This window comes from Littorina saxatilis, linkage group LG1 (genome assembly GCF_037325665.1).
Source record: "Littorina saxatilis isolate snail1 linkage group LG1, US_GU_Lsax_2.0, whole genome shotgun sequence".
Classification (NCBI taxonomy): Eukaryota; Metazoa; Mollusca; class Gastropoda; order Littorinimorpha; family Littorinidae; genus Littorina; species Littorina saxatilis.
The window spans coordinates 61,299,048-61,322,387 of record NC_090245.1 but is presented as its reverse complement, the minus strand read 5'-3'; the positions used below and the strand labels follow the sequence as shown (position 1 = coordinate 61,322,387).

The 23,340-nt window shown below is 43.3% G+C and overlaps 2 protein-coding genes across 7 annotated transcripts in view; one reads left to right on the top strand and one right to left on the bottom strand.

The window, feature by feature from the left end:
• The window catches only part of LOC138975798 (uncharacterized), a 270,784-nt gene that overhangs the window by 12,462 nt on the left and 234,982 nt on the right, over positions 1–23,340 (top strand). The gene's annotated exons all lie outside the window — the stretch shown is intronic.
• The window catches only part of LOC138975742 (tripartite motif-containing protein 2-like), a 58,570-nt gene that overhangs the window by 22,204 nt on the left and 13,026 nt on the right, over positions 1–23,340 (bottom strand). For 5 of the 6 annotated variants that reach the window (XM_070348499.1, XM_070348493.1, XM_070348514.1 and 2 more), the window contains exon 2: positions 2,529–2,708. In XM_070348499.1, coding sequence (XP_070204600.1) covers positions 2,529–2,595 — 67 coding nt within the window. In that variant the 5' untranslated portion in view covers positions 2,596–2,708. Of the gene's footprint in view, positions 1–2,528; positions 2,709–23,340 lie in introns of those variants that run through there. The other variant, XR_011458747.1, reaches the window with a different exon arrangement.

Here is a 23,340-nt window from a genome sequence, read left to right as displayed (position 1 = left end):
TAGGTTAAGTAAGTATTGCGTTTACACACTACCCGGAGACGAGCGTGACCCGTCTCTAATTTCAGGTGTGGTTAGTAGAGACTATCTTAAATATAGTCTCGGCGATGACTGTTTAATTTTTTTATTGTGTTTATTTGTTACTTTAATGCCGACAGCTTGACTAAATGTTTTTTATATACTGTTCAAAAAAAGAAACGCATAGTTGCTACTTGCCAAATTTGTTTTATTTTTCGAAAAAATTAACAGAAAATCCAATATTTAGATTATTTGTTTGAAATTTGGTATGGACACAGTTGAATGCACACACAGTTCATTTGCATCTTCAAATCAATCAGTCAATCAATACGATTGGGTGCCGAGGCTGTCAAGTCAGTAGGGGGTGTGACTGCCTTGAGCAGCAACAACTGCCCGGCACCTTCTGGGCATGGACTGGATCAGATGCCGGATATCTTGCTGTGGGATGGTGTCCCACTCCTCCTGAAGTGCCTGCAATAGATCGCGGTGATTTGCCGGCGCTTCTTCTCGCCTGCGCACACGTCTGTCCAATTCATCCCAGAGGTGTTCTATCGGGTTCATGTCTGGCGACATGGATGGCCAGGGAAGCACCTGGACATGGTGGTCGGTGAGGAACTGGGTGGTGAGTCGTGCTGTGTGCGGGCGAGCGTTGTCCTGCTGGAATATGGCATCCTGGTCAGCCAGAAGAGGAAGGGCGTGTGGGCGCAGAATTTCCTCCACGTATCGCTGGGCAGTTATGCGCCCTTGGACGTGCACCAGGGTGCTCCTTCCAGCGGTATTGATCGCCCCCCACACCATGACGCCTCCACCACCATGAACGGGTGCCTCATCCACACAGTTGGGCGCGTAACGTTCGTTTACTCTCCGGTAGACCCTCCTCCGACCATCATGTCGCTGGAGCAGGAAGTAGGACTCGTCGCTGAACCACACGTGTCTCCAGTGATTCCGGACGGTCCAGCGAAGGTGCTGGTTGCCCCACTGCACTCGGTTCTGGCGATGGCGGCGGGTGAGGACAGCTCCTCTGTGAGGTCTGTGAGCTCTCAAACCAGCTTCATGCAGGCGGTTCCGCACGGTCTGGTCCGATAATCGGTGTGGCCCGGGGAGAGCCTGGACAGAAGATGAGGCCGACAGGAAACGATTCCGGAGGTGGCGGAGCCGTATGAAGCGGTCGTGAGCAGCAGTTGTCGCCCTTGGTCTTCCCGCTCGTGGCAAGTCAGCAACGGAGCCAGTGGCTTGAAACCTGACCCACAGTCTACTGATGGTGCTCTGGGACACGTGGAAGTGCCTGGCGATTGCACTTTGACTTTGGCCTGCTTGTAAACGACCCAATGCAATTTGGCGGTCTTCTCTGCTCAATCGGGCCATCTTTCGCCGCTGAATTGTCGTCTGATTTCTTTGTGGCGAACAATCCGTTTTTATGGGTTTTGGAAGACATGGTGAGAGCTCAATATTCCCCGAGTTTCACGAGATTACACTGAAGCATGACGAGTGGTCATGCCAAATGAGCAATTTTGACATTGTAGCCACTGATAACGCATGCGTCACGTGCAGAGCTCACTTGTGGCAATGGACGAAAGGTCGACGACCAGATAAACATTTTCTGCAGTTTGGTGGATATCCTTGTAGCCATATAACTAAATTAACCAAATATTACAAGCTATGCGTTTCTTTTTTTGAACAGTAAATATCGCTTCACGCGACTTGTTTTTATTTATGTCTGTCTCTCCCTTTGTCTGGTATGCCAAAGCACGAGAGTGCAAGTGGTTGAGTGCGTGTTTGCATGTGTGCAGGCGAGCATGTGTGGAGGGAGGGAGGGGGTTGCATGCGTGTTTGTGCGTGTGTGTATGTGTGCGTGTGTGTATGTGTGCAGGCGTGCATGTGTTTGTCAGTATGTGTGCGTGTGTGTGTGTGTGTGTGTGTGTAATAAAACACATGTTATAAGCACATATTTTTATGATAAGGGAAAGAAATAATCATTCATCAAGGACCGTTCCAGGAAATAACGGAACTTTAATATAACAAAAAAACAACGGGTACAGCTAGTGAAAAATAAATCATCAGCTGCTCTAGCTCTATAATTGACAGTTGTGACCTTAAAATTTGACCAAGGTCAATCAAACTCAGGTCATGTCCGAGAATTACAACACCTGGAAGTGTGCTATGTTGTGAAGAACTTGCTTGTTACAGAAAATAGTATTTTTCCATTTCTTTGGACCAAACATTTGACAGAGGTCAGTCGAACTAAGGTCATGTCTGGAGATTTTCAAATCCTAGAAGTGTGTCACATCTCAAAGAACTTCTTACAAAATTTTGGAGAAAATAGTAATTTCTATTTTTCGGACATAACAATTAACATGACCCTCACCTTGTTTCCTGTTTATTTTATGATTTCATCCCTCTTTCTTTCTTCCCTCTCCTTTGTCTGCCCCTCGTTTTTTCTCCCCCCAATCCAAACACCACCTCCAGGTTTGCATGCTCTTCTCTCCCTCAACTCAAGTAGTACAATGTTTTACCATGTTTATCTCTTTCTGCCATTTCAGCATGCTGCTGCTCGTAGTAGGCTGCTTTCGCAGCAGCCATGATGGTAGTTTGGACGGAACTTTGTCTTTGCTGCCCTATTTTACTTGGTTCTTTTGTGTGGTTCACTTTACGTCGAGAAAGGTCAGCAATTTCATGTCAGCTTTATGGCAACTCTGCAAACAAAAACAAAAAAGAATTAGAAATTAAACAGATAAACAAGGTAACAATTAGCAGCAATCAATTAAAAGGACTAAACACTTAAACCAACCTATCAACGAGCTCATCATTCCTTTTTAACTCGACTACCTCATATTATAACACTCGCGTTAAAAAACAGTTAATCATATTGCATTGTATTAGCAAAGAAGCTGTACCCGTTTTTGGAAAACCTTAATGAATTGTTTTCCTTCTTGAAGTTGAGTGTCAAAAGATAAGCTTATAACACATACTTTGCTGCACTCTCACACACTCGCACGCATCCACCCAAAAACAAACCAAAATTAACACACCCATTCGGCAAACACACTAACAAACATAAATATAAATATATGTACAATCATACCCCTGCTCGCGTGCGTACATTATTTATGGGACCATTATAAACACACACGTATACAGATATGCTGTAGTAGGAGGGAGAGACAGAGACAGAAAGAGAGAGAGAGACTCTGGGCCCCTACTTTGACCGAGACCAAGACTTGGCCAGCGAAAGTGTCTGAAGAGAGTGGAAAATGACGCCATGAACATAAATTAAACTAAAGACACAGTGAGGAGAGATGAAGCAAAGTTTGGCACAGACGATGGCTCATAGGATATATTATTTTCCGCTGTTTTAACTCTTACCAGTTCACTCCCTTGACCATCCGAAGATATCTTCGGATGACTCGCTACGGAAATTCCCATTTACTTTATTCCAAGGACAAGCCCTTTTATGCACTCAAAGTAACAACACAAACAGTTTATTGATTAAATTATCGTTGCATGTTGACAGAATTTAAAAAAGATCAATACTTTGCTTGCTATGACCATGGTTTTTCTTACAGTCGAACCCACTTATAAGAAAATCGCTTATAAGAAACATCGGTTACGAGAAAGGGATTTTTTTTTCCCCTGCCAAAGGCCTTCTTTCTTCCATTTAATTCTGCGGATAAGAAAACCTCCTTTATAAGAATGCATCGGCTATGAGAAAGGACTTTTTATCTCCCTTGACACATCTTGCTCAGATACAGAAAAGAACCAATCATTTTAGATTTACTTTTTTTTTTTACTTTTTTTTTTTTTTAAATGCTCGCAGGGGATGTGATTCAGACTGTCTGGAAGGTCTAAACAGACAGGCACCAAAATCGACATTTGGTGTGTTCAAATTGCTCCTCTCCTGAAGAGAAAATTAGAAATAATCAATGCTGTGGAAAGTGAGCCTACCAAGAAGAAGGGAATCATCGCCTTGTCCATGAGGGATCACGAGATATGGGGTTTTGGGCCACATCATTGGGGTTGACACTGATTTCGCCAAAGAGTGAAGCATTGAATTGAGCCAGTGAGGTGAAAGCAGTGCCAAAGTGGGCCTTTTTGTTTTGGACATGGTTGTAATGCGGTTGTAGCTCCTCTTTTGTTGAGTTTTGCACTGTGTTGGCTCGAATATTGTAATCCGCGCGGCACTTACGTCGCCATATGTCAAGAGGGAGGAATCCTGCTTGGTGGTATACAATGGCCTGCTTTGAATGCCTTGGGTGTCCGAGGGCGAGCCGAAGGGCACGACATTCAGCTGACTGTAGCTTATCAAGCCATTTTCCAGCCGACGAGAAGTAAGGCCTCCTGTCCATATGATTATAGTCTTGATCTTATAAGAGCTCTGGTGATGTTTGTTAGAATAACTGGGCCAGTATTTTAAGAAGGTTGATGGTTTTATTTGCTTTGCTTAAAAGATACTTTAAATGAGCAGTCCATAGTCCATTTGAGGTGAAAAGTTCGCCCAGATATTTCACCTGCTGACTCTGGGTGAGACAACAGATTTATCTAGTGAGAACAGTGTATCTTTTCTCGATCTTCCAGTTTTCGGTTTGTAAAGACAACAAATACAGTTTTCTCGGCAAAGAGAGTGAAGCCATTCTCCCGCATATAATTCGCAATGTTATTTATAGCTGTTTGCCACTCTTTAGAGAATTTGTGTTCTGTTTTATAGGTTTTGTTTTGATACTCTTTGCATAGAGCGATATCATCCGCATAAAGTGTCAGTTCGGCTCCATGTGTTTTAACTGTCGATATGTCATGCAGCATAATGCTAAAAAGCAGTGGTGCTATTACTGAGCCCTGTGGCACTCCCACGTCAACTTTGCGAGTGTATGATTTGGCACCTTTATAATCAGTTTGAAAGGATCTGTTCAGTAGAAAGCTTTTATGTATTGAAACATATTACCACTGATGCCTAATTGCTTCAATTTAAACAACAATCGTTGGTACCATACTGTGTCGTACGCTTTTTTGATGTCAAAAAAGACAGCAAAGAGAGACTAATCTTGCGTGAGAGAGCTTTCTTAATTTTGGAGGACTGCAGTTTTACAATGTGATCCGAGACACCCCTGCCTCGACGGAAACCGGCTTGACACAGAGGTTATAACCTTTTTTTTTTCCATTTCATCTTCTAGTCTGGATTTTAATATTCTTTCATAAATTTTGATCAGATGGGAGGTCAGAGATATATTATAGGGCGCCAGTTGGAAGGGTCAGCTCTTGGTTTTCCAGGCTTTAAAATGGGGATCACAACAGCCTCCTTCCAAGCTGTGGGAATCAGGCCAGACTTCCAGCATGTTGAATAAAAATCCAGTAAAAGATTTAATCCTTGGTTTGGTAAATGTTGTATGACCTGATAGTTTATTGGATCAGAACCATAGGCGGATCGGACTTTTGTCACCGGTGCTATAGCCGTTTTCAATTCTTGAATGGATAAGGGAGCATTTATTTTTAAGGAAGGGTTGGGTTCTGGGTCGTTTTAAGTCATGTTTACCCTCCCACTTCCTACGGAAGAGTTCCTGCTCACATAACAGTTTATCTGTTTGGCTTGCTGCTGCAAAAATATCTGCAAACAGTTATGCTTTTTCAGGAAGGCTTTCATATTTTTTCCTTCGTGCATAAGAGGACATTCAGCCTGCTTGTGTCTGCATTTGAATTTCTTTATTTTGGTCCAAATTTTTCCAGCATCCCTGTAATCGCTCACTTTGCTGGACATGTTTTCAAAATATTCTTTTTTAGCTTTGTCTATAATTTTGTCACATTGTTCTTCCATTAATTTCATATTGTTGTGGGTTTGTTCAGACCTAAAGCGATCCACTGTATTTCATTCAGTGGCCAGTTCTGCTATTTCAGCTCAACTCTGCTTGGAACTGGAGGGCTAATTTTATAGCCGACCCAGCGCGCGCGCTGTGAGCCTGTGACGTCTTTCCCTTTCGCGCTAAATCTCAACACAAAGGCATAGTCTGGAACTGTGTACAGCTGTGTTTTCCGGTGTGAAAAAAATCGTATTTTTTGGTATGAAATGGAATGGTTTCCGTGACTTGAAGGTTGGATTACCGTCATCTTGTGTATATTGTTACTCTGATATTCAGGCTTTGTGTATGTGCAAACTAGAGGTCAGTGGAGGATTCGGTTTGTTTGATTTTGAAGTAAGACTGCTATCGACTCTACCGGCAGGTCGTTCTTTGTTCTACTTCCAAGAAGCAGAACGTGCGCATTGTATACCATTTTGTAACCACGCTCAATGTTTATACCAACCACCGACTGTGCTTCTGATGTTGCCGTCAGTAAGTACTTAGTCTAAACTGTGTCATAGAGTGAGAATAAGTGCGTGGGATGTTTGTGTGTTTGACTTTGGAGCAGTTTTGTTTCGTTAATCTACGCGCCTCATCAGTGCATGCACGGTTTGGAACAGGCACTCGACTCTAGTGCATTTCGTTTTGTCTGTTCTGTTTTGTTTGCGATAATGAAACAAACGTTAAATTTTCCGTCGGATCAACGAGTTTTGTTTCCTGTGGTATATATATACAAGTTTGTGAGAACAATAGTGAAAACAAGAGTCGACAGAGTGTGTTGAAAAACGCGTGTGCTGTTCTGGGATAGCTGCATCGATGAGTCAAGTGCTACTCCAGGTAGGCTTTTTGTTTTATTCACATGCAGCTAACAATTTGCATGAACATGTATTGCCGTGAGATCTTTTTACATTTAGTCAAGTTTTGACTAAATGTTTTAACGTAGAGGGGGGAATCGAGACGAGGGTCGTGGTGTATGTGCGTGTGTGTGTCTGTGTGTGTGTGTGTGTGTAGAGCGATTCAGACTAAACTACTGGACCGATCTTTATGAAATTTGACATGAGAGTTCCTGGGTATGAAATCCCCGAACGTTTTTTTCATTTTTTTGATAAATGTCTTTGATGACGTCATATCCGGCTTTTCGTGAAAGTTGAGGCGGCACTGTCACGCCCTCATTTTTCAACCAAATTGGTTGAAATTTTGGTCGGGTAATGTTCGACGAAGCCCAAACTTCGGTATTGCATTTCAGCGTGGTGGCTTAAAACTTAATTAATGACTTTGGTCATTAAAAATCTGAAAATTGTAAAAAAAATATGTTTTTTATAAATCGATCCAAATTTACGTTTATCTTATTCTCCATCATTTGCTGATTCCAAAAACATATAAATATGTTATATTCGGATTAAAAACAAGCTCTAAAAATTAAATATATAAAAATTATTATCAAAATTAAATTTTTGAAATCAATTTAAAAACACTTTCATCTTATTCCTTGTCGGTTCCTGATTCCAAAAACATATAGATATGATATGTTTGGATTAAAAACACGCTCAGAAAGTTAAAACGAAGAGAGGTACAGAAAAGCGTGCTATCCTTCCCAGCGCAACTACTACCCCGCTGTTCTTGTCAATTTCACTGCCTATGCCGTGAGCGGTGGACTGACGATGCTACGAGTATACGGTCTTGCTGCGTTGCATTGCGTTCAGTTTCATTCTGTGAGTTCGACAGCTACTTGACTAAATGTTGTATTTTCGCCTTACGCGACTTGTTTCTTTATATTATGTTATTGACATTATTTACATTATTTTGAATTATATAATTATATAAACGCAAAACAAATTTTACATGCGCACCACGAAATGCATGCCTATAATATGTATGTAAATACGACTGTATATACTCTGCTGTTTTTATATATTTTGTAAAGTGTTGTATATATGCATATATATGTACAAAATGTACATAGGGTGTGTGTGTGTATGTGTGTGTGTGTATATATGTACTTGGGGATTAACTTGGTCTTTTTCTTTCATTAATTAGTGTTCTTTTATTGTGGCACATTTAGGATGTTTTGTTTACTGTGTTGTCTTTTGCCGTCTTATATACTGTGCCGTTCTTTGAGATGTTGGGTTTCCTGTTTCTTTAAATGCAACATGCACATGTTTTTCAGAGTGTAAAGAGTGGCATAATTATATACTTGGGGAGCAAACACTTTTTCTAATTCTCTCATTTATCCTTTCTTCTGTCTTGAAAATTGTGGCATGTTTTGTTTCATACTATTGACATACATGTATTATCCGCCTATGTGTTGTCTGGGGCTAATATCGTGTGGCACTTCGCACCGATTTGGGTGAGCGCGCGCGAGCTACGTTTTTTTTTCTGTGGTATAATATACAAGTTTGTGAGACTTGTATAGGAGGGCCGTGAGGTAAGCTTTTTTGTTTTATTCACATGCAGCTAACAATTTTCATGAACCATTGTATTGCCGTAAGATCTTCTTTCTTTCTTATATGTTACTGACATTATCTACACTATTTTGAATTATATAATTATATAAACGCAAACCAAATTTTAGATGCGCACCATCAATGACTTCTACTAGTAGTCCTTGGCATAATATGTATGTAAATACGACTGTATATACTCTACTGTTTGTATATATTTCGTAAAGTGTTGTATATATATGTGTATGTACTTGGGGATTACCTTGGTCTTTATCTTTCATTATTTTGTGTTCTTTTATTGTGGCACATTTAGGATGTTTTGTTTACTGTGTTGTCTTCTGCCGTCTTATATATTGTGCCGTGCTTTGAGATGTTGGGTTTCCTGTTTCTTTAAATGCAGCATGCACATGTTTTTCAGGGTGTTTCTTTAAATGCAGCATGCACATGTTTTTCAGAGTGCAAAGAGTAGCATAATTATATACTTGGGGGGGAGCACACACTTTTTCTAATTCTCTCATTTATCCTTTCTTCTGTCTTGTAAATTGTGGCATGCATTGCAATATATATAACTATTGAGAGATGCCCGGCAAAACACACTGAAAACACGAAAGGCAGGGAGGGCCACTTATCACGCACTCTGAACAGTGCAGAAAACGTTCTCAGTTTTTATAGCTGGAGCCAGCCTGGAGCAGACAGTACCTGTAATGGAATACAGTGGATCATACTATTCTTTTGCAGTTCTTTTTAACCTGATGGCTGTTCTGCATTCTTCTGTCCACCATGGGCTCTGATCAGTTCTACTGGGTCCGATAAAAGGTTTTGTTTTGGGGATTGACAATTCCATTGCATTCAGCAGGTTTGATCTTAGCTGTTCATATTTGTTGTCGATACTTTCTTGGGACTCTGGATTGCCATCCAAGACGTATGTGCATCTGCAGACTTAGTGACAGCGTCCTTAAAAACTGCGGCGCCCCAGTTTGCCTTTTTATAATTGTATTTTAAGACTTTGTTTGTTTGTTTGTTTATTTGTTGCTTAACGTCCAGCCGACTACGCAGAGCCATATCAGGACGAGGAAGGGGGGGATGAAGGGGGCCACTTGTCAAGCGATTCCTGTTTACAAATGCACTAACCCATTACTTGTGTCCCAGCAGGCTTTAGTAAAACTAAATTAATACCTACTGGAAGATTACCAGTTTCCAGTATGTTAAAATAGGCTTAACCTATCTACTGCTGGACTTACATCAGAACACTAACAGATTAAACTATACATGAATCGCGAGACAAGCGGCAAGAGAAGAGATTTTTGGAAAAAATACAGGTGAATGAGCAAGAAGGCAGAAAAAAGAAAAGAATTCATGAAGAAAAAGAGAGCATGACAGGAAAGAGGAACCAAAAATCTACCTAACAGCAAACTAGAAAGCTCCTGCGGTTCCAAAAACAGGAGGGGCCTTTAATTTCATAACCGCAGTGCCCCACTGCGGGATATTTTAAGACTTGTGGACCTGGCTCTGTGTGTGGTGATTTCCCAATAATGGATATCATGATTGGTAAGTGGTCGCTTTTTAATTTATCTGACGCAACGCACCAGTCCGTTGTTACTCCAAGAGTGGGACTAAGCAAGGTTATGTCAATGGCGGACGGGTGTTGGTTTGAAATATCGGGTATTCTGGTTGCTGATCCATCATTTAATAAGTACAAATTTGATTGTGTGAGGGAATAGCCTTACAGACCACGTAACAATGTTTAGAATGCATGCGTGTGTTGGAGTGACTTCGCTACCGATCATTGGTACGCATGCACTTTCGTAGCTTAATTGACCCGAATTTTGATGTGACGTAGTTTACGACGCACGATACTAGTCTGTAGGACGGCTTAGAACCGACGCTTCGAGCAGACGTGACTTGATCGCAGACGACCAGTCGCTAACTTGTTAATATCGATGCGCGGGAGTTGTTTGATAAAATGATAAGTTTCTTTATGTTAATAGTCACTTACGGACTTAGTTGTTTAACGACGGTTAGCGGAAAATAGGGTTATGTAATTCAAGAAAGAATCGGATTATTTGCCGGAAGTTAGTGATTCAGGGTCATGAGTATGCAAAATAGTCCAAAGATTTGAGGTCTATATAACGTTTCGGAATTCGCGGGCTCAGGATTCCTTGTCAATCGGGAGTCATTAATTTTAAATCAGTTCCTTGCTAATCGGGAACCTTGTTTTAAACTCTAAATAGTTCCTTGTCAATCGGGAACTTTGTTATAAACTCTGAATAAATTCCTTGATTAAACGGGAATCTGATAATAACCACTCCTTGAATAAACGGGAGCCAGCCTTTCTTTTCAATCGTAAGGATTTTCTTAGATCTATAGTGATAATCACTCCTTAATTAAACGGGAGCATGGGAAAACCCCAGTAAGAATTAATTAGCGACGGTACGGAGACAGACTAAAACATGGACGGAAAGTAACAGAGAGACAAAGAGAGAGAGCTAGCGTGAGAGAGCGACGGTGATATTGTTCCACGATGAAGTAATGTAATAAAAAGGATGTGACAAAATGTTCAACTACGGTGTGGGCTATATTATTTGAACGAAAGACACTGATTTCATCGGGGATAAGAGGGGGAATCAGAAAATATTCTCACATACATACAAAACACAACGCGAGGCCACTAATAAGATCAAAGAGACAGAAAAACATTCTGCACACTCCCCCAGGGCAGCCCCCGGTCTTAATCAAATCTGCCACAATTGCGTTATATAGGTGGCAAGGCTCTTTCCCACGGCACATGTCTGATCGGGGAACTTGGCATCCCACAGGGGGTTTCAGCCATTAACATCTCCTCCGATCACCCAGGTGCGTCTTCGGTCGAGCTCTGGGAGCCAGCTGAAAATCGGCAATGTTTCTGATATATGTTTAATAGGAAGATGGATGGGCCATCATTCAGCAGAAGTTTAAGACTAGGTTGGAATGTATTTTTGTGTCAGCCGGAACAGGGGTTGGGTGAACATTGTACTTCAGATTGTTTCTGACATAGGTTACTGTGTACCGTATTTGACGGACTACAAGCCGCGACTTTTTTTCAAAAATAATCACATTGCGGCTTATAAAAAGATGCGGCTAAAACGTTACCTAAACTTGAATAGCATTCACCTAATGGAAGTCGCCGCGGATTTTCATTTCGCTCGATTAGTGATTACCGGTACTTTATTAGCTCTCTACTCAAGACTCAGCGCTTTTCTCTTTCTTTCGCGAATCTTCGTTTGTCAACAAGTCGTCGTGACAAGATAGCGTACAGAGAAACACCGGATGTATCAGGATCTCGCGCGCGCGAGATTTCGGTTTTTTGTGTCTCGCGATAGTTGGAGGAGCGAGAGCCGCCATGTTGTGTTTTCGTCTGCTCGAAATGTGCGCAAAAGTCGTAAATCATCCCAAAAAAGCTTATTCCGGGCGGGACTACATAATGTGTGTTGGTTACAAATTGTGTGTGTGATTTTTTCTTCAAACTTTTTCACTTTTCTTCTTTGTTTCACTTGTTTATTCTCGGAGCCGATTTCGCCAAATACCGTACTTTCGTTTGCCTGGTTGTTTTGATTGATTGACACGATCTGATTATATTTTTTTCGACGGCGGCTAATATAGTGACGCGGCCTATACGTGGCTCGTCCCAATTTTTTGTTTTAAAGTCGGGGGTGCGGCTTATAAAACGGTGCGTCTTGTAATCCGTCAAATACGGTACTTGATAGTTTGTGCTCTTCTTTGTTTCACTTGTTTATTCTCGGAGCCGATTTCGCCAAATACCGTACTTTCGTTTGCCTGGTTGTTTTGATTGATTGACACGATCTGATTATATTTTTTTCGACGGCGGCTAATATAGTGACGCGGCCTATACGTGGCTCGTCCCAATTTTTTTTTTTAAAGTCGGGGGTGCGGCTTATAAAACGGTGCGTCTTGTAATCCGTCAAATACGGTACTTGATAGTTTGTGCTCCGCTCGTATCATCAACCTGATAATCTGTGACGGGTGGGTAAAAGAAACAGGATATGAAGGGGAGTTTTCCCGCATGACAGAGTGGGGACTGTATCAATAACACATTGAACATATGTTGTTTTGGTTAAGATAATTAATAAGGTACGGTAGAGCAGTGTTAAGGGAACGACAGTTCCACTGCAGTATATTTACTCTTGAATCCATTTCAATCACAGAAGACCTAAAGTCTGATGTGACAGTTTGATCTGTCCCTCAACTCTCTATGTCATTGTGCTGTCAAGGGGTTGAGACTCTGTTACAGATCTGCCTCCCTCAATGCCGAGAAGAGCGCATTGAGTGGTAAGTATCTTATTTAAGGCTGGTGGAGTTGGATTTTCCTTTGGCTTAAAAATTTCAGGATACAGCCCTGTCAGAAGTGTCAAAACATTTTCGGGGCTTTCATTCGTTTTTGCTTCAATAAGTGCAGCTATGGTTGCCAGCGACGAATTTGAACACCTCACCGCAGTTCTCCGCGCTCATCATCTTCATCTTAGCATAGCTTTCTTTTAAAACATATTGTCAAAGGCAGTCTTCAGACTGTGGTTTTGGTGTGTTTTGTGTTTCATCTTCCTCAACAATCATCAACTTTGGTTCATCCACGAACGAGTCATCATAATCGTGTGTGGGGGAAGTTTGAGATATCCTGCATCAGCAACCTTTTTCTCATTGTTTGTTGTTGGCTGTTTGTTTGTCTTTGTTTTGTCTGCTGCTTTTGTGGAGGCCTTTTTCACATTGTGTGTTGATTTGAGTTTCTGGGCAACAGTAGACTCCCTTAGGGTTTGTGTCAGTTCTTTGTCCAGGTCTCTGAAGGGCGATATTTTGTTCTGAAATGGGGTTTTTACTTCGAGGGTTGCTTGGTCCACCTGGATTTCCTGTGCGTATGCGGCTTGTTGTTGGTTCTGGCCAGACAGTGCTTAATAATCCTGCTTATCAATCTCAGCCACGAAAGCTGGGAAGGTAGCCAGATTTTTCTTTGTTTTGCTGGCACCGCGAAGGGGCACTTTTCCCCCCTGCCATTTTCAGCACCCAGCACTAGTCGACTTCTGAATCGGAGTCATTAGATGTATCTGGGTCTTTTTTTCATTATTTCAAACTTTGCTCTTCTTATAGCTTCTGCATATGGAATGTATTTATAGCTGCTCGGATTTTGTTTCCTGTTCTTCGGAGCACTAGCTCAAGACAGCCTAAGTAAGCTGCTGAGTGGGAACCGCCACAGTTTATGCAGTGTTTGTCATTTAAACAGTTGTCAACTGGGTGGTCTTTCTTTTGACCGCATCTTGTGCATTTGTCTTGTATGGCTTTGCATTGTTTGGAGCCATGTCCCAATCTCTGGCACTTAGTACACCAGGTTCTGACTGGGGCCACATAGGGTTCTACAGCAAAGAAAGTTTTCACAATCTTCACTGTGTCTGGTAGCGTTTTCTTTAACAAAAAAAGTGATTTTAACAGCTTGAGTAAGTTCCCCCTTCTGTTTTTTTAAGCGCTGAAGAGATTTTACTTTCTCGAGAGATTGTTGAAGTTTATCAAGGTCTTCGGAGAGTGGGATGGGTCTGATGACACCTTACGTTGTTGCCTCTGGTATAGTGCATCTTATTTGCACTTGAGCGAGACTGGTGAGATTGGCAAGTTTATGTTGTTTTTTATTTCAGCAGGTAATCAAGAATTTGCCCGAGGGCAGAAGTCGTACACCTTCTATCTGACCGACCGCGTCAACCAAAACACGACACTGGCGTGATGGCCCAAGTTTCGAAAACATAGCTGGACCTGTAGCCGCGTTAGTGAGAATGACTGGGTATTGTGCAAAGGTTGGAGGAAGACTTGGTGTCACCTTTTTTGACTTTGTGTGTATAGGGGGCCCAGTTTTGACTGGTTGTGAGACTTTTGACTGTGGCTGAGCCAGAGCCTGTTCGGCATCACTGTTAGCAATGGGTGCTCTTTTCTTCCGCTGACGGCGGCGTTGAGTTTTAAAACTGTCATCGCCTTCTGTGCTTTGAGAAGGTGAAATGTTCCCGTCTTCTGAGGGCACTACTGCGTTGTGGTTATTGACACTGGCGTCACTGTGGTTGTTTGAGCTCTCTTTTGTCTTTTTTGAACTTGTTGGAGAGAAGCTGTCGGAATCTCAACCTTTTTCGGGGTGTGCAACACGATGTGCTGTCCATAGATTCAGCAGGGGTAGAGGTAGCCAAAGGTGGTTTGTCGCTTATGACAAAGGTGGCAGTGGCCATTGTGAAGGCCTTTTGGTGTTCAAATGCAGTGAGAATTGCTCAGAGAGCAGTGTGATTGTATGTAGTTGTGAGCGACCTTGGTAGAGGACTCTCTAAATGCAAAATGACTACAAATGAGCTTTGCTATAAGCAGGCTTCTCGTACTGTTATTAACCAAAAAAAGAAAGGATGACAAAAGCGTCCCTTGACAAAGAGTGAGCTGAAGCTCACCCTCTAGCGACTTTCAGTCTTCTCTCCTGAGAATCCCGAGGACTTCTGCAGGGCGAGTGGAAAAGCCACTAAGGGCAGTTAACCCCCTCTCTGGCCCACGCCAAGAGCAGAGGGAGCTGTGTCGTGTGTTAACCCTTTACCACTTGACCCAAAGTCAAGCTATCCTTATCTGATTCCTGGACAATTTGGAAAAATCACAGTTCAAGATCGGTTGATCGCATCAAAGTACATAGAAGAATATAGTTTATACAAACTCTGATCGCACGTTGTTGGTCTAACCACCAAAGTAAACCGGAAGTACATCACCGTTCTTTAGTTCTACATCCGTTTGATCGCGAAAGTGAAAATGCGCGCAAGGTGTGTATCGGGCGATTTCGGGCGATTCAGGGAACGCATAAGGCACTTCCTCCGGCCGGTTTCGGGCGATTCAAGCGGTAAAGGGTTAAGACACCAAAAATTTGATTGTCCCCCTTTACCCTCAGGAATTCGGGAGGAAATCATTATTTCAGCACTGACTTGGCGATGTATTAGCTAGAGGTGTGTTAATTAAGCAGTCGCTATTATGCAGCATGTCTGCTTGTGAAGGACGCACTCTACGGGCCAGCAACTGCAGTGAAATTAGGGCAATGATATACCCTGATACAGAGAGATGATGATAAAATCGTTTGTTTAACGTCACTCTGTAAAAACATTGGCGACTGATTTGTCTTAGTTAAAAAAACACACACAGGCGCGCACACAAACTTTCCCTTTATGTACAGTGGTTCACCACTCTCCCACCCCCCGCACACACTCGCTCATCTAAATAAAAGTGGTAATAAGAGATACTTGGATATAAAAGGGTATACAGAGAGATAGAAGCCGCCAGACCCCATCACAAACAGAACTCTACAATCCACAGGTGTCTAGCCTGCGAGCTATAAATAGCTCGAAAGGCCAACAACTCTGCAGAGCCTGCTGTGATGGGCGACGGTAGTCTCCCTGTCACACATATATTGGCACTGAAAACTTGAGCAACAAAGAAAATTGGCAGCAAATAGTCACTGCTTCGAGACAGCAAGTGTTCCCGTTTCTATTTTTAGATTGGCAGCACTCGCTCCCGATTCTTTTGACTCCAGCAGTGATCTTTTGGTTTATTTTAATTACAACTGTTTCTTTTATAATCATAGCGATAAAATACTTTATTTCATCATGGTTTTAAGTTGTCATTTTCACTAAATCGTTGTTTGTCACAGTCGAGCATGCACTTGTTTACCTATATATACATGATGGCGGCTTTCGTGGAATCACTGTCACAGTCTGTGCTTGAGTCTGTGGTGCACACAATCCAGAAGTACCGAGTATCGAAACAAATTATACTGTAAGCATTCAGCATTGTTGTTTTAACTTTATAAAGAATTTGTCAGAACATAAACACTCATTTGGTGTTTGTTCTGTGCTCTTTTCAGATCGGGAAGCTACATGAATTTAGATCTAGGTCCAACCCCTGCAGCACCCAATTTACAAGCAGTATAAGTTTGTTTGTTTGTTTGTTTGTTTGCTTAACGCCCAGCCAACCACGAAGGGCCATATCAGGGCGGTGCTGCTTTGACATATAACGTGCGCCACACACAAGACAGAAGTCGCAGCACAGGCTTCATGTCTCACCCAGTCACATTATTCTGACACCGGACCAACCAGTCCTAGCACTAACCCCATAATGCCAGACGCCAGGCGGAGCAGCCACTAGATTGCCAATTTTAAAGTCTTAGGTATGACCCGGCCGGGGTTCGAACCCACGACCTCCCGATCACGGGGTGGACGCCTTACCACTAGGCCAACCGTGCCGGTAGCAGTATAAGTGTTAGATCACCTTTAGATCTAAACTGTAACAAGTGAGACTTCAGTCTTGTGGTGAGTGCATGTGTTCCCTCAAATGGAAAAAGTTCAAACTTGTACTGGTGTGACACCAACATCGTTATTAGCAGATCGTTGTTATCGTAGGGTTCATTTCTGAAAATAACAACTAGGCATATATGCGTTTGGGTGTAGATCTGTGCAAAAAGACTCATGTTTGCACTTAAATAAAATGTAGTGTTAGAAAGGCATTTTATTTCCCTACCGTCCGTGAAATACAATACTTTGGACATCTTCTCACTGCTGAAGGCCTCAAGCCAGACCCCAACAAGGTCAAAGCCATCCTCAGAATGCCATCGCCAACAGACAAGAAGGAGCTGCAGACAACGTTGGGAATGATCACATACCTGGCGAAATTTGCACCCCAGCTGTCGGAGCTGACCAAGCCACTACGTGAACTCCTGAAGATAAAATCCGAATTCACTTGATACGCACAACATGAGGCTGCACTCAAAGAAGTCAAAGACATCATCGCAACAGATTAACCTGTACTCGCATACTTCGATCCTGTCAAACCCATCACCCTCCAGGTTGATGCCAGCAAACACGGAGTCTGCGCCGCACTCTTCCAAGAAGAAAGACCCGTAGCTTTCGCATCAAAGAGTCTGAACCACACAGAAGAAGGATACGCACAGATCAAAAAAGAGCTGTACGCAATACTCTTTGGATGCATGCGGTTCCACCAGTACGTGTAAGGGCATCAAGTCAAAGTGGAGACAGACCACAAGCCACTGGAGAGTATCATGAAGAAAGGACTTAGCTCTGCACCAGGCCGTCTACAGAGGATGCTGCTCCAGTTTCAGAAGTATGACCTGAACATTGTCCACATCCCTGGCATCAACATCCCTGTCGCAGATGCTTTATCAAGAAGATTCCTGCCAGCATAAAAGAAGACAACACAAGCGAAGACCTTGACGTCCAGATCCACAGCGTCATCTCCAACTACCCCTGTCTGACAACAAGATGCAACAGATACGCAGCACTACCTCAGAAGACTCTCAGATGTAAGACCTGATGTCAGTCATTCAAGAAGGATGGCCGAATTATCGCCAAGATTGCAAGTCAACTGTTGCACACTGGTTGGAACTACCGAGATGAGCTCACCATATTTGATGGGATTGTCTTCAAAGGCATGAAGATATTCATCCCCCCTGCGCTCAGACCTCAGATGCTGGACAAGATTCACGCAGGTCACCTCGGGATCGAGAAAACTCTACAGCGAGCCGAGACATTCTTTTCTGGCCCCAGATGACAGCTTGTTATGATATTACGTCATTTTGTGATGACGTCCTGTGGTCGTCATATGGCGCGAAAGCAAGGGTCACGTGATCGTGCACCACTGTGGGCAGTCGCCATCTTCTTGTTCAGTTCTGGAGTTAGTTCATGTTGTTAAAAGCTTACAAGAGTTAAAATAAACATACGTTCCAGTTAACAACGCCTTTGGATTCATTGTGAGTGAACGTAACTCAAACATGGTGTCAGAAGTAAACCAGAAGTAAACGAAAAGTGCCAAAAGAAGAAGAATGTCGACATTACAACCGCCGGAGAAGTTCTCTTTCAAACCTGAGGAATGGCCCCAGTGGATTCAAGAGTTCAAACGCTTCAGATCGAAGTGCATCAGAACTAAATCAAAAAAGTGGTGAAACTCAACGGGACACTTTGTTGTACGTGATGGGTCGCGAATCCGAGAAGATTCTGTCGAACCTGGAATTTCGAGTTCACACTGTTGGGGAAGGAACGGATGCCAGGGAAGAACAAGAAGTGGACACAGACTTCGAGACGTTGATCAGTAAGTTTGATGCCTACTTCATTGTAAAGAGAAACATAATTCATGAACGCACGCAATTCCAAGAAAGAAAGCAGAAAGAAACAGAAACTGTTGAAGAATTTTATCGTTCTTTGAGATCTTTGGTAGCACATTGCCAGTACACAGACATAGATGACCAACTTCAGGATCGTTTTGTGGTCGGACTCAAAGACGTTAGACTGAAAGAAAAACTTCAGTTAACACATGATCTCACTCTTAGCAAAGCCATAGAGGTTGCAAGACAGCATGAGCAGATCAAACAACAGATGAAGCAGCAAGGCTTCAATGCATCGTCTGATGAAGCGAGAGATGAATTTAGATCTAGGCCTCACAGACAGAACCGAGACGAGGACATGATGTCAACCACGCGTTATACGTCATACGCAGGAAATCGGGACGAGCGAAGTCACCACTCTGATCAAAAGAACGCGTCATCAAGCAGCCGTGGGTGAGGCAGATTTCGTCAGGAAAGAGACAAGCAGAACTTTTCTGAATGCGACAGGTGTGGTAGACAACATGGACGAGAATCGGAATGTCCAGCAAGAGGGCGAATTTGCGAATAAGTGCAGGTCTGTGCAAGAAACAGTTTTGACCGAGTCAGAGGAAGAAGAATTCTCGCTAGATTCAGCTGAAATTGAAGATGACACAGAAGCTTGGATGGTTGATTTGAAGATCAAAGGAACAGACATCAAGTTCAAGATTGACTCTGGTGCTGACATCACCATCATGAAGGAGAAGAGTTTTGAGAAAATGAAAGTCAAGCCACAACTTCGCCATACGAACGTTCATCTCACGTCTCCAGCTGGCAAGTTGATGACAAGAGGAGAGTTCTTTGCAAAGATTTCCTACAAAGAAAAGTCGTACAAGTTCCGAGTTATCGTTGTTCGAAACCGAAGTGGAAGCAACCTACTGAGTAGGAACGCCGCTGTGAAAATGGGACTGATCAAACGTTTGGATGAAGTGTACGAAAACGTGTTCGGCGCTACGGGACTCTTGAAAACAGAACCAGTGCAAATCAGACTACGAGAGAACGCTACTCCGTACTGTGTGACAACTGCACGCCGAGTTCCTTTTCCCATCCAGAAGAAGGTGAAGGACGAGTTGGAACGAATGAAGGCAGCAGGCATCATTCGTGAGGTTAAAGAACCAACCGAGTGGTGCGCCCCCATGGTTCCTGTCGTGAAGCCCAACGGAAAAATTCGTGTCACAGTGGATTTCAAATTCCTCAATATGGCTGCCAAACAACCAAACTGCATGATTCCCAACTTGGATGACATAGCGCCGAAGATGGCAGATGCCACTGTCTTTTCGACACTAGACGCTTCCTCTGGATTTTTCCAAATTCCTCTACACAAAGACAGCATGACCATGACAACGTTTATGACGCCTCTCGGGAGATTCTGTTTTGAGCGTGTTCCCATCAGTCTTGGACCGGAAGTGTTCCAAGAAAAGATGAAAGAGACGCTTGAAGGTCTAGAAGGCTGCAGCACGATCATGGACGACACAATCGTGTTCGGGAAGACTGAGAAAGAACACGACAAAAGGCTGAACGCAGTTCTTGAGCGGATAAAGGAATCCGGCTTGAAACTGAACAAGTCCAAATGTTTCTTCAAGAAGAAGGAGGTGAAGTACTTTGGGCACATTATCAGCGCGTCGGGTCTGCGTCCAGATCCAGAGAAAGTGAAGGCAATCACTGAAATGCCCGCACCGTCATCAGTGACTGAACTACGCACAGTGTGTGGTATGCTGAACTATCTGTCCAAATTTGTGTCAGGGCTGGCAACGCTCATGAAACCTCTTACAGATCTGATGAAAGGCAACACTGAATGGCATTGGGGAGAAAATCAGCAACAGGCGTTTGACGCAGTGAAGAAGAAAATATCTTCAGCGCAAGCCTTGGGATTTTACAGTCCAGAGAGAAAGACAGTGGTGAGCGCTGATAGCAGTAGTTATGGTCTCGGAGCCATTCTCATGCAGTGGAACGGAGATCAGCTCCTTCCGATTGCTTATGCTTCCAGAACACTCACCGACGCGGAACGTCGATACGCTCAGATAGAGAAAGAATGCTTAGCGTCTGTGTGGGCGTGTGAGAAGTTTGCGAAATACTTGATTGGACTGAGTCAGTTTGAACTACAGACAGATCATAAACCTCTTGTGCCACTGATGAAAAACAAGGACATTGATAAAGCTCCGATACGTTGTCAGAGACTTTTGATCCGCATGATGCGATTCAACGCAGCTGTTGTGCACATACCCGGGAAAGAGATAATCATTTCGGATGCACTCAGCAGGAGTCCAATTCCCCACACCGCCGACGACGAGAAAGACGCCGAAGCTGTGACCGCTTAAGTTGACGCGATCGAATCGAGTTGGCCAGTCACTGAAAATCAACTAGGAAAACTCAGAGCAGCCACTGTACATGATCCAGAGCTTCAGCAAGTCATCGGATACGTGCTGAATGGTTGGCCTTACTCAACGCCTACCAAGCTCCAGGGATACAGACAAGCGCAGGGTGAACTATCGCTTGTAAATGGCTTGTTGGTCTACAACGGCAGAATTGTCGTTCCCGAGAGTCAACGGAAAGAGGTGTTGAAACAACTGCATGAAACACACCAGGGACTTCACAAATGCAGACAAAACGCACAAGCTACTGTGTGGTGGCCGGGACTGAGCTTGGACTTGAAACAGCTTGTGGACTCTTGTGGAATATGCAGAGAAAATAGACCGTCACAGAGGAGTGAGCCTCTACGTCCATCAATCTTGCCGGAACGTCCGTGGCAAAGTTGGGAGCAGACCTTTGCACATTCGAAGGAAAAGAGTATCTCATTGTAATCGACTATTACAGTCGATGGTTGGAAATACAGCAACTTATCTCGACCACCGCAGCAGCAACCATCAAACGGTTCCGTCGGCTGTTTTCCACACACGGCATACCGGACATGATCATTTCAGACAATGGACCGCAATTCCAGTGCAAAGAATTCCGAGAATTCGCACAAGAGTTTGACTTTAAGCATCAAACTAGTAGTCCAGCGTTTCCACAAGCGAACGGTGAAGCAGAGAGCTGTGTGAAAATCGCAAAGAAGATTCTTCAGCAAGAATCACTGGATGTTGCTCTACTCAACTACCGAGCTACTGCACACTCTAGTACGGGTGTGAGCCCAGCACAAGCACTCATGGGAAGGCAGTTGAAAACAAAGCTGCCAGTACTACCAGAGAACCTGCGACCGGTGGCTGTGAACGATGGCATGTTCAGAGAAGCAGATGCAGACTACAAACAGAATTACAAACAGCAATACGACCGGAGACACAGGGTTGTTGCCCTTGCACCGCTGAAACCAGGTGACCCGGTCCTGATGAAGACGGATGGAGAGCACACTTGGGACATGAAAGGGACAGTGGTTGCCACAGATCCGGTAAACCGCACATATCTGGTCAACTCTCCATCCGGGGTATTCAGACGCAACAGGAAACATCTGCAACAACTGCCGACGCCCCTCAGGATTAGCGATTCCGGCGGTACTCCAGCAGCTGTTCCTGACATCACGGATTCTCATGATTCACACTCACAGGACATCGATTCACGGAACATCACGGGGTTGTCTCCCAATACCATTCCATACCAGACTAGAGCATCGCACGGGTACACAGCCAGTAAGCCTCTTCGTTTCAGAGAAGATACGGGCTAAATTCAAGTTTGCAAGTTGAGTTTCAAAAGCTTAAAAGCTGTTATTTCGTGATATGCATACAATCATGACAAGCTCGGTGTAGATTGATCATGAGAACTTGTTGTAGGCTATTTGTGCAAAGAGCACGAAACAAGTTCGGTGTAGATCATGGTTATGAGAGCTTGAAATAGGAAATGTTCACAAGAAGTGAAATCGGTTAAGTGTTGATTTAATTAGTGTGCTAGAAGATATATGTCTTTTGCTAATCAAAGTTTGTTTTCCAATTTTAAAATTGATATGAATCGTTTTGCATAATCTTACCGGAAAGCTTTGATTCGTAATGGTCAAATCTGTCAGCAAGCTGTTTTTCTTCTTGATATGTGCTCGCCGAGCTCTTTGGTTTAACATTGTTTACAAAGTTAGTGAGAATGAGTGAGAGAATTGACAATGGATGAAATTGAAAGTAGTAAAAATATCAGTTCGAGTTAACAAGACATTCCAGAGGTGAGGGACAGTCCAGAAACACTCGTGAAGACATTTTGTTTGCATCTCCCTATTTTTCGTTTCAGTACATTTTAAAAAGTTGGAAATGTCCATTTTAATAACCAATCTCAAAGGAAGGGAGATGTTATGATATTACGTCATTTTGTGATGACGTCCTGTGGTCGTCATATGGCGCGAAAGCAAGGGTCACGATCACGTGATCGCGCACCACTGTGGGCAGTCGCCATCTTCTTGTTCAGTTCTGGAGTTAGTTCATGTTGTTAAAAGCTTATAAGAGTTAAAATAAACATACGTTCCAGTTAACAACGCCTTTGGATTCATTGTGAGTGAACGTAACTCAAGCACAGCTGACATCCACAATAAAGTTGTCTCCTGTCCCATTTGCATCCCCTTCAGGCCCTCCAACCCCAGAGAGCCCATGATTCCCCATCCGATCCCAGCTCGTCCTTGGCAAAAGGTGGGAACTGACCTCTTCTCCTGGGACGGCAAACAATACCTGGTGACGGTTGACTACTACAGTCGCTATTTTGAAGTGGATGAGCTAACGAGCACCACCTCCAAGGCCATCTTTCTTTCTTTCTTTATTTGGTGTTTAACGTCGTTTTCAACCGTTCAAGGTTATATCGCGACGGGCAAAGGGGGGGGGGGGATGGGATAGAGCCACTTGTTAATTGTTTCTTGTTCACAAAAGCACTAATAAAAAAATTGCTCCAGGGGCTTGCA